Source organism: Hemibagrus wyckioides, linkage group LG09, assembly GCF_019097595.1.
Source record: "Hemibagrus wyckioides isolate EC202008001 linkage group LG09, SWU_Hwy_1.0, whole genome shotgun sequence".
Classification (NCBI taxonomy): domain Eukaryota; kingdom Metazoa; phylum Chordata; class Actinopteri; order Siluriformes; family Bagridae; genus Hemibagrus; species Hemibagrus wyckioides.
In genome coordinates, this window is record NC_080718.1 from 18,507,411 (window position 1) to 18,520,656 (window position 13,246).

Below are 13,246 nucleotides of genomic sequence, written 5' to 3' on the forward strand. Positions count from 1 at the left end.
AACACATTTGGAGCATTGAGCACAATTATAGGTCCTTTCCTCCAGCAGATAGTTAACTAACATTTACTGTCAGCTCTCTATATATCAGATGAACTTCTCTGCTGAAAGTACATAAAGCACAAGCTGACACACAGCATTTTACACGAGCGAGGAGGTGAAGGAGCCTTGAGCAATCTCCGTGCTCGTTATCCAATTCCAATCCGGGCCATCTTCAGAAACGCATTGTGTGTTTGTCGTGTCTGGACGGCCTCCCCTGGCTGTGTTTGTGTGTTAAACGGCCTGTCTCCCACTGTGTTTTTGATTTAGTAATAATACAGCCTGTGTGTTTTTTCTCCCTCTCCGTTGCAGAGCGCAGCAGCGTGTGGCGCGGAGGCTCAGAGCAGTGCCATCCAGCCCGGCCACATCAGAGAGGCCATCAGGCGCTACAGCCACAAGATTGGCCCACTCTCCCCCTTCTCAGTACGTAATAACAGAGCCGTAAAAGAGTTATATTTATAATCGCAGCACAGCCCCATTTTAAAGTGGTCAAGCTCTGAAGTATTGGAATTGTTGAGCACAATTTGTGGTCAGTGTAATTTTCCTTGTAAAAAAAAAAAAAATAAAATAAGTCACATAATATTTTGCAGAATTAAATAAGTGTAATTTCTATGCATTTTTTGATATGCAGAGGTTATTTCATTTTGTTTTGTAAAAAGAAAAATGCCTTCTTGTTTTGCTCACATGCGTACATCACTCTGCAGCTCAGCGTCGGAGAGTTATAATTTCGCATGGTGCGCAGGAGTGTGGGTGTCGTAAGTACTAGTTTGACCATGTGAAATGGTTACTGGAGTGTTCGGAGATTTCTCACAGCCAGCGTGGAGAGTATGCTATTGTGGTCAGTGTGTAATTCACAGGTAATGAGCTATTTAGCAATGACTGAGATTACAAAATCATTGCCAGTCAAGTCGAGCAGTCCACAGGGACGCATGTGTGTTTAAATGGGAAATGTGGAGCAGTAGTGCTACTTTTCTGTATCCTGGAATGAATGTTGTTGTTGCTGATGTTTTTCTTTGGGATGAAATGAATGAGTGGCTAGTAAATAGCCTTTCTTTACCATACTTTGGTAATGTTCACCCAAAGTACTCACCCCCCCTTTTTTTTTAGTCAGTAAGAATGGTAATATTAGAATTGCGTTATAACTTGAACTTACTGCTTGCAGTAGCCAAGTATCTGAACTCCTCATAAGGACACGAGTCGTTACAGTTCAACCTTGGTAGGATTTGTGTTTCCTATAATTTTAGGCTACTGACATTTTGATAATGAATCACACTTCTACCGCTGTGGCTTCTCTCACCCTCTGCTTCTGCCTTATTCATCCTTATGCTCTACTTCTGTTTGGAGTTTCTTTACTCGTGACTCACTTTCTGCTCTTGTGAATGGTTCCACATGAACACCCTAAAGATTTACACTTCCCAAAAACCTCCCTCTTACTTTAATGAATAATCTTATCCGGATGCTGTAGAGTGGTAACTGCTGCTGCAATCATAACGACTGTCCATTGTTTGACCCAGGACTCGTTTCAATTTACATTTACAGCATTTGGTAGACGCTCTTATCCTGAGTGACTTACAGAAGTGCTTTATCAGTTTAATTTAAAGATTTCGTTCACTAGGTCACAGACTAAGAATAACATAAGCCTAAAAAAAAGTTTTGGGAGGTAATATACTGTAGTAAGAAACCGCACAGAGAGCACGAGCATAATATTTGTTTAATAAAAACAAAACAAAATTCCCAAGCTGGATTTCCTCTGTGTGGTCACTGCAATCGTCTAATAATATAACCTAAATCGTATTCAGTTCTAATAACAGGCAAAAATGTTTGATTAAACATGTCAGTTAATGTTTTGCTTACGTCATCTGTAAGATCCAGGCTTGAGCAGAAAATAAGGTCACATACCTGGAAACTTTTTCACTTTATCGCCATATTTGTCGTCCAGCTATTCCATGAGCTTCATGTTGCCTCGTGCTGTTGTCCTATTGGTGGCCTTTAGATGATGGCCTTAGCATCGGTCACACCGATAAGATTTTAATAAAAGATACATTTCCGACACTTTATCAACTGTTTTTGGTCTCAGTGAGACTGAACTGGTTGATGAAGTTTCAACCAGACTGAAAAGAATATATCTGGCAACATGCAAAGCTGACATCATACAAATCTGGCTTTTGTACTGTTTGACTAATCTCTTTTACAATGATACACTGTCATGATTTCTAATCACACCTTGAAGAGACTGCGTTCACTTTTCCTCGTGGTGTCTCGGGGAGTGTTTCTTTGCCGCCATCACCTTTGGCTTGCTCATGAAGGATCTAAATCTACATCGAGATTTCTCTGAGGCCGCTTTTTGACGATGTCTGTTAAAATTGCTAAAGACCCGAGTTGTGCTGAATCCCAGTTCATCTGAACCGAGTGATTTTCAGTAAAGCAGCTGTTTGTCTTCTCTATGTTCACCAGAAGTGGAATAAGGATGTTGGGTCATTTCTTGTTGACAGCAGCAATGACGTTCCTCTTAATACTCAAAAGTCACAATGTTGTTCCCTTATATATATATATATATTTCAGGACGCTTAAGTCCCGGGATTAGCTTAAGTATGATGGAATATGATGGCTGATGACCTTCCTAGGATATAAATGATCTGTTAAATATTAAAGTTTCATTATCAGAAAGCCTTGTTCAAATTAAGGAAGCTGTAGTCAGTGGAGCGTTTCAGTGATTGCTTAACTATAAACATGGGGTTGGCATGTTTAAAAAAAAAAAAAAGGAAACTATAAAGCGCATTAGTATCCCCCTATATTGTGTAATATATAAAACAGGTTTTCCAACCTATGATGATGAGTGAAGGTTTCCAGATGTTCTCCTAGTGGCATTGAGGTTTTTGCCTTTGATGAGTTGCTCGCAGTCCGTCACCAGCTATGGCACAGAAATAATTAGGTGTGTGTGTGTATTGGGGTTGGAGTGGAGGCTGAGCTGTCTTGTAATTGGTTTGGTTTTATTGCAACTGGAGCCAGTTTAAGACCATGATTAATTGTCCCAATAAGTAATTTTCACTCTGGCCTTTTACCACATGTCTAGTGTTAAAAAAATGTTTAAGATAAAATGAAGCTCTTGTTGATTTAGATGTTGAGATGAAGCTCTGTTGCTGTGCTCATCAAAAAGTATCATGCAGGGTTGCCAGGTGAGGTATATTGAAGTATTAACTCTTGTGCTATTTCAAGCTTTATTATAGAGTTTATAAAAAAGAAAGAAAAAAAAATCTGGAAATAGTTCTAGATTCCATAGATCTATAGCAACATGTTATTAGCTGTAACTGTGTGTCCATGTGATTAGAGACTTTATCTGCCTCTTATTACGGGCCTCATTCTCAGATAATTAACTTTGAAATCAAATTAAGGCTCTAATATAAGACTTAAGGAAATTCAAAGCTCATTTGATTACGCCCCCGGTGTAACACATGCTCAGAGCAGCTCACTTCGCCTTAGGCAATCCTTCCAATCAGTAGAAATGGCAACATCATGCTTTGTTTGAGCATTTGCTTTCATCACTCAGGTTTGTTTATTATTCTGCATTTTAATGGTGCATCTCTTTAGTTCTTTGTAGCTTTCCATGCTAGCACAGAAACCGAAGACGCTCTATACTCGTCAATCATTGTAATACCAACGTATGATATCACAGCTGTTTAGTACTAAAGTTTCTCTTAGAGAAGCGAGTTAAAGTTGGGAAGCAGCTTGTTTAGTGTTTTTCTATGCAAAACCCTGCAAATCGAGCCAGGCCCAAACTGTAGTAGCCACAAAGATCTCCAGACTTGAAGGGAAAATTTTCGAAGGGTAAAAAAAAAAAAAAAAAACATGGCAGATTATGTTATTACAACAGATAAATCTTAAAACGTGGCCAAGCGCATGACTCTGCGAAGAAAAGTCTTCATCATCAGCCTTTTAACGCAGCCATTTAAACCTTTGTTAGAAGTTGTTTAGAAGTTGCCGTGGCTGCAGGGATTCTGTACCTTACTTGTGGTTTGCCCGAGTCTGGCTGTACAGAGTATACAGTGCCAAAGACAGCAGACGTAGGAGTGATGCGTCTCAGCTCTTGTTTATTGCCCCATCGTCTCCGTATCTCACTGTGAGGACAGACATCTCGTGCTGCGCCGCTGACACTCACAGAACCGAGGGTTTCAATAGGGCCGTGCCCTTCTCAATGCCTCACAAACGCTCCACTAAATGCCCCATTGAACCAGTTTTATGTCTCTGCATTCCCGTTCCATCCTCAGCGCTGGCACTAGACGTTACTTCCTGTTCTAGGTGTCTCAGAGGCCATTCAAAACCTTCTGCTAACAATTGCACATTTACAAGTGGAGCCATTCTTGCCTGTGGTTTGAATACCTTGTCATTAAAGCATGAAATTGCCCGTTTGGATGTCAAGTGAACAGCTCGACTGGCAGAATCCTACTGTACATAATAAGTCAACTGGAAGGGGAAGGACATTCGGTAGCCATCCAGAAGGCTGTATATTATCTAAATGATATCCAAACCTCCCCGGGCCGGAACACAACTCTGGAGCCTGTGAGGTAAAAGATAATATTTATTGTTTAACTAAGTTTATTGAATATAGAAAAGCAGAGGCGCCTCCACTAGCGGATGGTTTGCGAACACTGGAAGGGCTTTGTATATTCTGTTTTTCATTTTAAACCCAAACCCATGTTGGCAGACTCTCTCTTCATATTTGTTGAAATGTTGATATGAAAATCCTATACCATTCGAAGCATGTCGCCAAGCATTTGTTCCCAAATAGCCTTTTCTGTTTCTTTCGGCTGGTTTTATGGAACTATTCTTTTTTTTTTTCCCCTGGATATTATTTCTGAATGCAGTCTCATATACAAGTCTTTTCCGATATTCTCCTGATTTACGTTAGTTTTTTTTTTTTTTGTTTTTTTTTCTTTTCCCACATGCTGACCCCAAAATCCCACTTCACAGCGAGGTGGAGTACAGTACAAACCATTAAGCCTGGGCTTCTGGAGATGCACTGACTGGGTTTTACCTTCCCAAAAAACAAGGCTCTGTTGCACAATAACTGCTCTAATCCTTTGCCCAGAAATCTCAGAAGTGCTGCTTTACCGTAAATCATCCCGTGTTTACCTTTTCGTTTCCAGGTTAGACTCATCGAGTTTACAGTTGTAGCATGTGGCTGAGTGTGCACAATAATAAGGCAGTTTACACTGCTGTATACACCTTTCAAGAAAAGAAAGAAAGCTTAATGAATTGCTTCTATCTAGTTTCTGACTATATATTTTTTTTTCTAAACTTTTAGCAGCCGCAGCGTGATTGGGATGCCCTGGATAGAAGTTGACATCTTTTCCAGATCACGCATGATTTGGAATTGACCAGGGATAAACTCTGCTTTTCATTTGACAGCCCTTTGAAAACCACAGAGTGCTTTTACTGCCTGTTCTGTGGGTGTGAAAACCTTCTGCCTGTCATATTCGGGTATACCAGTACGGCTCAGTAAATTGGCCCAGGGAGCGAGATTGAAGACAATGATACAGAAGAGAGGATCCAAAGCAACTGAACTCTGTCACACTTGAACCTTTGCCCCCTTATCCACATTTTCTCCATTATATCCTCTTCTCGCGCCGAAGCCGCCTGAGAAGAGTCTGAAACTCATTGTTCTGTTCGTTTGCACACAGACAGATGTGGCAGTCAGAGAGCGCCGCAGTCCTGCTCACGGCTGGCGGGTGCTGCAGCCTTGCATAGACGCTCAGTGTCTCTCGCCCCCTCTCTCTCCGTTACTCTCTCATGTTCTGCCCTTCCCATACTCCCTTTTGGTAATTGCAAGGCGCCAGTACATACACAGCCTCACACACCCACATTTCAGACATACACACGTCCCCACATCTGCTGGACGCTGCTCATGAATATGCAGGAGCAGGAGCGCCGCTTCCTGTAACGGCTCATTACTGCAAAGAGACACGCACGTCCATGCTATTTTTTTATTATTTTTACCCTATCTTATCTTTGTTTAGCTTTTATGCTTGTTAGTTTCCCAAGCTTTAAATCTCTTTCCCACTTGTCTTTGTGTCCTGAGCTAGTTTTGCTCTGAAGGCTCGAGACGTTTCTGACCTGTGTCCTGGCCTCCACACTTCACATAAATACAAAAGACAAAAGCAAACCTCTAGCTGTCACTGGGCTTGAAATATTCGCACTGTTCCCTTTTCTGGAGCATGTTGTAGCTTTGTTTTGTTTATTCCTCCTAACAAGGGTTTTTTGTCCTCAGACTTTTTGTTGTCTCTCCGTGGGTACGGCGAAACGGCGATGATTTGGAACACTGCACAATTGGTGCACACAGGCAGTCTCAACAAAGGCTATACATGGCAAATTGTTTATGACACGAGATAAACAGCATGTGATGGGCCTCACTTTTATTGCGCATAAAGAGCGCAGGACGACAGAGCGATATTCACGCTAATGTCTTGCATGTGTGAGGTTGCCTCCAGTTTGAGGCTGATAATTGGAGCGTCATCTCTCCGTGCAGAGGAGGCCGCTTGTCTCTGGCGTTTAGATGACGGCCCGGGCCTCGGGAGCCAGCGAGAGGACACGGCACATCTGATCAAAGATAAAGCCTCGCTCACTGAGGGTCATCCATCTCCCTTTCTCCCTCTGAGTCCTGGCACTGGTGCAGTCATGTGGACTGAAAGAGAGGAGTGCAAACAGCCTCATTCCTCACGCAAACAGCAGAAAGAGACGCTCTTTTAAGTCTTTTTAAGTTTTCCCACACATCAAGAAAGCTGCGACTTTAGTTGTGATCTGCGATCCTCTCATCAACTCAAGAACTTCTGTTTTCTGTTATGTTGTTGGATAAACTGAGTGTTTAACTACGAAGCTTTCCCTCACTGCTGATTCATTCTATTTACAATTACTTATTCACCGAGAACGTCCAGCTCTCAGCATAGAGTCGTCTGACACGCTGAGCATGGTTTTCTCTCAGTCAGTCAATAAATTAAAATACATGTCATAGTAACATGTACTACCGCACGAACACTGAGGCATCTATGACACATTATATCACGTATTCTTTTCGTAGCGATAATGGATATCTCGATATATTTTATTCATTTTTATAAATTTCTTTTCATTAAAAAATCGTTTTTGTTCAAAGAAATGGTAATTTATTTTATTTTGAAAATATTTATGGATTTGTGAATTAATAGACTTATTAATAAATGTATTATAACTTATACATTTATAAAAAAAATTGTTTATTATTAGATTTTTATACATTTTTACAGTTGCATTCACATATCGTGCACAGTACACAGTAATTCCTGTCTGAATCATGATATGATATTTTTATAATATCGAACGAAAGACACCTGAAATTTAGGATCTTTCACTTTTTCAGATAAAACCATGCTCAGACTAAACGTGAATAAAATTCGTTCCTCAGAAACAGAAACTCACAGAATGTGAAAGAGACATTTTCATCTGGTAATCATTGCTTTTATTTCACACGTACTTTATCTAGATAAACTCTAACCCTCACGTTCACGAGCTTCGTTCTTGGACTGAGGAGGAGCTGCTAATCATTCACTGCCATCACACCAGCTTCTTCTTGCTGTTTTCTTGCAGCCCGTCTGAAAAATAAATCCAAAGACATCCAAGCTAGACTGCACGTAATGTCCATTGCAAAAGTTTACACTCCCTTGTACCAAACGATGACCGTGAATAAACACAGGGACTGATGATATTACAGATATTAATAGTAAAGCAATTTAAATGTTTTCTGAATGTGTTTTCTGTAATAAATGTGGCCTTTTGCTCCACTTGCCGCTGAAGACATTTTCAGCTCTCCTGCTGTTTCATTTGGATTTTTGCAAGTAGTTTTTTTCCCTTCATTTATTTTTCATTTATTTACTCCCCCTAAAAATCTTTCTAAACACAGCTCTGTGTAAGATGAGTATTTTCTTTTTAGCTCTTGTTATTGCCTTTTCAGGTTCTGTTAACTTCCTGTGGATGTGGTAAACATGCTGACTGTTACAGGGATACAAAGTTTGGGCTTTCTATTATATAAGTGTTTATTCAGACACAAAAAATTTATTTAAGACATGTAGAAATGTCCTGAGCGCAGGAGTTTTTCTTTACAGTTTCTTCAAATGTGTGCATTCTGAGTGTTTTTAAACAGATGGAAGATTTAGATCTAATACAGCATATGTTGCAGATCTGCATGTGGTGACCGTTTGGTCTAGAAGCAGAGGATACAAGCTGTGTTCTGAGTCTTCTGCGCCACACACATCCACCCGTTCCCACATTTCTGATCCGTGCGGCCTTGATTTCAGCAGAGCTCATAATGTCCATGGACAATAAAATGAGCCAGGGTCAGTTCCTAAGCTACTGAAATGTGTGGGGGGTTTTTTTTGTTTCTTTTTAAACAACATGGCTCCTGTTCAACACACTGTCTCTTCCTTCTTGTCCTGTCAGCAGGCGGTATTTCATCAGAGCGCCTGCTCTACGGCCGTTCTTTGCACACATGCGGTCTCCCTCGGCCCGTCTTGCACATACCCTTTTCCTTTTTTTTCCCCCTGGTTTTTCTTGGACACTGTCAACACGATTTGCCCCGGCATAGCTGCGGACGGCGGCAGCGGCCTGCCACCCACTGCCAAGGCCAGGAGCCTGGATGAGTGGAGTGTGTGTGTGTGTGTGTGTGTATGGGGTTGGCTGGCCTGGACCTGAGGACCTCCACGGAGTGTTTCCATAAGGGGGAGAGAAGACCTTACTTAGCACTATTTAACTGCAAAATTGAGATTTATGAATGACCAGGCGGAGGCTTCGCCAAACACAGTTTGCAGAACGACTTTAAAGTATGAAAGTAGTATTTATCATCGAGCAAGACCTCACTTTGAGCAACTTGGTGTAACATTTACACTTTTGATGGTGCTATTAATGCAATTTAAAGAAAGAGTCAATCTTGGTACGACTTGAAAGATAGCTATTCATTTTGTTCCGTTTGCTTCGGCTTGTATTTTTACAAACCAACGCAAAAAGTCGTCTTAGGTGAGCGTGTGACTTGTCTGATTCTGTCTCTGCGCTTTCGCTGCTGTATTTCCCTCTTTTACTCATGGGAGATTTAGTTTTAGTTTTCGGACACTCGGTGTGCTGCAGTGAGTTTTTGCACACTGTGAGGAAAGTGGAGCCTACAACCATTTCCCTTTTTTTTGGGAGAGTAGTATAAATAATTAGTTCAGGGAGGATTGGGAGTACGGATGGCAAGAGGAGTATTATGTGAGACAGTCAGATTTAAAACATATTCCGTACAGGAAGGAACTCGTCCTTGACGTATATTTCAATTACTTGATATTATATGCATATATCAAGAAAAAATGTCACTTATAATTTATGTCTCTTCCCCTCTGTTAGCTTCCTTCAGGCTTCTGTGTGTTTTAGTGTTGCCTTAAAGGGAAAAGTCAGCGTTTCAGTGGGAAGAACCTGTAACTCATCTGATAGAATATTGTCTATATTGTGCGCTTGTTAATGTAGACATGTTTTGTTGTATATTTGGTTTTATTGTGTTTTGTTGGTATTTATGACCTCTGTTAATTTTATTAACGTGTAAAATGTCAGTACAGGTTTATTTTTGGATATTTTATGGTGTTTTATATATTATGATGTCCACCATTTAACATAATAATAATATTTTGGTTCTCTACAGTGTATATATATATATATATATATATATATATATATATATATATATATATACGATCATTGTGTTCCATTTGAAAATAGTGAAAATAAAAACTTGAGCGAAAAGTAGGATCTTTGACTACTTGCGTGATTTCAGGTACTTCCCATGATTTTTGCTGTATTGACAGTGTGCACTCGGTTTTAGATTAAATCAATCAGGGAGTCGTCTGAAAACACTTCAATAAAAGAGATTTGGAAAATCTGACCTATTGTAGCAGATGAAAAAAAAAAAAAAACTGGGGGGGAAAAAATCCCAGATTTTCAATGTGGTCTCAGACTTTTGGACCCCACTGTGTATTGTTTGGACTGACAGAGCGTTTTGTTCCAAAGTTCTCCACTCATGCATTTGAACGCATTTGTATTAAAATTGTGATTAGCTTCAAGACATTATTATCTGTCAGGCCCACTTGGTTTTGAGATATTGAGGTTTTGGATCAAAAACCTTTTCAAATCATGTGTGAGACAAACTGGCGAAAAACTAAAGAACTCATTAATATGTATACTAACTCTAATAATAGTGGGTTGTGATTTGATACCATTTTAAAAATCACAGAGCTTTTGGCTTTGCTTCACAATAATCTTGGGAGTTCCCAGACCCTAATTTGAGAACCATGAGGAAAAAAACTCACTAAACAAAAGTCTTGAGTCAGTGTTGACAAAATCATTGACTTAAGCACATTACAATCAATATATATACAAGCATTTATCAACTGATCCCTGACTGAACATGAGTCTGAGTCTGTAGTTAATGACGTGTGTGTGTGTGTGTGTGTGTGTGTGTGTGTGTGTGTGTGCGCGTGCACCGGCTCAGATAGCTGTGTAATGGATCTTGTGGTGTCTTTGCATGAGCGCTGGGCTCAGAAGCAGGCTGTGTTTCTCCTGATTGGAGATGCAAAGTGCTGATCCTGTAATTTCCCTCACAGATAATAGCAGCAGGAAACAGAAGTCCTGAGCAAATCAACAAGCAGCCTAAGAGGAGTTCAGTACAGAAATCTGTCTTTTATAAGTTCCAGCTTGGCCTGGTGGAGGGAAAGCTTTCACAATTTCTCCCCTCTCTGCTGCACTCTTTCTCAACCTCTGTATTTAGCACCCTCGCTTGCTTTTTTTTTCTTTTCCAGACCACTTTTCCAGTGTATCAGCCAGTTCATGTTGTTTCAGGCTGCATCTTGTTTCAGAAGTTGTTTCTCACAGCGTGTCTCCCATTTTTAAAATTTATTCTGAAAATAACAGACAAACTAACTAAAAATAACAGATAGAGTAGTGGAAATAAAGAACAAACTATCTATCTATCTATCTATCTATCTATCTATCTATCTATCTATCTATCTATCTATCTGTCTGTCTGCCTAGCTATCTATCTGTCTGTCTGTCTGTCTGTCTGTCTGTCTGTCTATCTGTGTTTGTCTGTATATCTATCTATCTGTCTGTCTGCCTAGCTATCTGTGTGTCTGTCTGTCTGTATATCTGTCTGTCTGTCTGTCTAGCTATCTGTGTGTCTGTCTGTCTGTCTGTATATCTGTCTGTCTGTCTAGCTATCTGTGTCTCTATCTATCTATCTATCTATCTATCTATCTATCTATCTGTCTGTCTGTCTGTCTGTCTGTATGTATGTATATCTATCTACCTATCTATCTATCTATCTATCTATCTATCTATCTATCTATCTATCTATCTATCTATCTATCTATCTATCTATCTATCTGTCTAGCTATCTGTCTGTCTAGCTATATGTCTGTTTGTCTGTATATCTATGTCTGTCTGTCTGCTTAGCTATCTGTATGTCTGTCTATCTGTCTATATATCTGTCTGTCTGTCTAGCTATCTGTGTGTGTCTGTCTGTCTGTCTATCTGTCTGTCGAGCTATCTGTATGTCTGTCTATCTGTCTATATATCTGTCTGTCTGTCTAGCTATCTGTGTGTGTCTGTCTGTCTGTCTATCTGTCTGTCGAGCTATCTGTATGTCTGTCTATCTATCTAACTAACTCAATATGTGTCTGTCTATCTATCTGTCTCTCTATCTGTCTGTTTGTCTGTAAATTAATTAAAAAATTAAGATGTAGATCTAAAAAAATGTATATTTATAATTTTGGTTTAAAAGGAAGAATATGAAGTGTTGACCTAAGCAAATAATTCAATTTTATTTTAATTTTTTAATATTTTATTTATTTACATTCCCTCAGTAAATTTCTACAGACATTCATGCAGATTACATTGCGCTGAGTCAAGTCTAATAAGTTCTGTTTCCTCAATAAATCAGATTTCAGGATTTTTGTTTTATTCAGTACTTTTGATTGATTTGAGAATGTAGTGAAGTGCTTTTGAGTCATTTTAGCAACTTTTTTTGCATCTGCACAAGCTGCACATGAGGCATCTATTGTAAAGCACTTCCACTTCACTGAAATTTGGGGTCTAATTTATCAAAGTCTGTGAATTTCCCTAAACAGATTCATGAACCACTTGTTAACCACACTTTTCGTAAGTCCATTGCCAGGAGACGTGAATGGTGTCTTATAACCCACACAACCAGAAATACTCCGATTAAACATAAAAGGAGGGAAAAGCCTCTCGTTCTAGCCAGTGTTGTCTACAAAACCGGCCTCTTGCCTCTGTGGAGCTCCAGTGCTAATGCATAACAGATTTTATTCTCTCTGTCTGTCTCTCTCTCTCACTCTCCGTCTCTCTCTCTTTCCTTTACTTTCTGTCTCTCTCACTCTCTTACCCCCCTTCTCTCTCTCTCTCTCTCTCTCTCTCAGAGCGCTTACCGCCCCAGCAGCATGACTTTCCTGGCCTGTTGAAGAAGGAACAACGGCATAATGGAGGGATGTAGAAGAGGAGTGTCATGTGTGTGTGTCTGTGTGTCACGGAGCTTCTCTCTCACCTCATCTGTCCATCCACTGCTGAAGCTCAGGCTGAGAACCGCACTGCGTGTTCAGCTCTTTAACACTCAGGCTAGCGGTGCTCTCCTCCACTGAGACACTGAAAAACTCACAACAGACTTTACATCCCTTTAATTCTTCACATATTCCACCATATATGCCTGATTTTCTTATTACCAAGACATTATTTTATGATTTTTGTTACACTTAAAGTCATTTTTTCTACCTTGTGAGACAGTAATTACAGAATGGATCATATTGTACAATGTTCTAGTTGTATGCATCATGATCTTTTTGGTTATACATACTCTTGTATTTCTTTTGTCTTTTTTTCTGTAAAATATATCATTTGTAGACAATTTGAAGTAAATAAATGGCTCAGAACAAAAGTAATACGTTTGAGTTAGTCTCTTCTGTCAGGATCTGAAGTGTGTGTTGAGCAGATTTTATACAATAGATCAACAAAGACTCCGAAATTATACAAAAAGGGTGTTTATTTTATTACGTGACATTGAATTGTGAACATTTTGGGGCATATTTTTAACCTGACTGTGCATTAGTCAGTGCTTCAACCTTTCTAATGTTATTTTAATATCAAGATTGTT

At 39.7% G+C, this 13,246-nt stretch overlaps 1 protein-coding gene across 5 annotated transcripts in view; it reads left to right on the forward strand.

Moving 5' to 3' along the window:
- supt3h (SPT3 homolog, SAGA and STAGA complex component) overlaps nucleotides 1-13,043 on the forward strand; it is a 92,475-nt gene extending 79,432 nt beyond the window's left edge. For 4 of the 5 annotated variants that reach the window (XM_058399002.1, XM_058399001.1, XM_058398999.1 and 1 more), the window contains 2 exons: nucleotides 349-459; nucleotides 12,519-13,040. In XM_058399002.1, coding sequence (XP_058254985.1) covers nucleotides 349-459; nucleotides 12,519-12,560 — 153 coding nt within the window. In that variant the 3' untranslated portion in view covers nucleotides 12,561-13,040. Of the gene's footprint in view, nucleotides 1-348; nucleotides 460-12,518 lie in introns of all 5 variants that reach the window. The other variant, XM_058399000.1, reaches the window with a different exon arrangement.
- The last annotated feature ends 203 nt before the right edge of the window (nucleotides 13,044-13,246 follow it).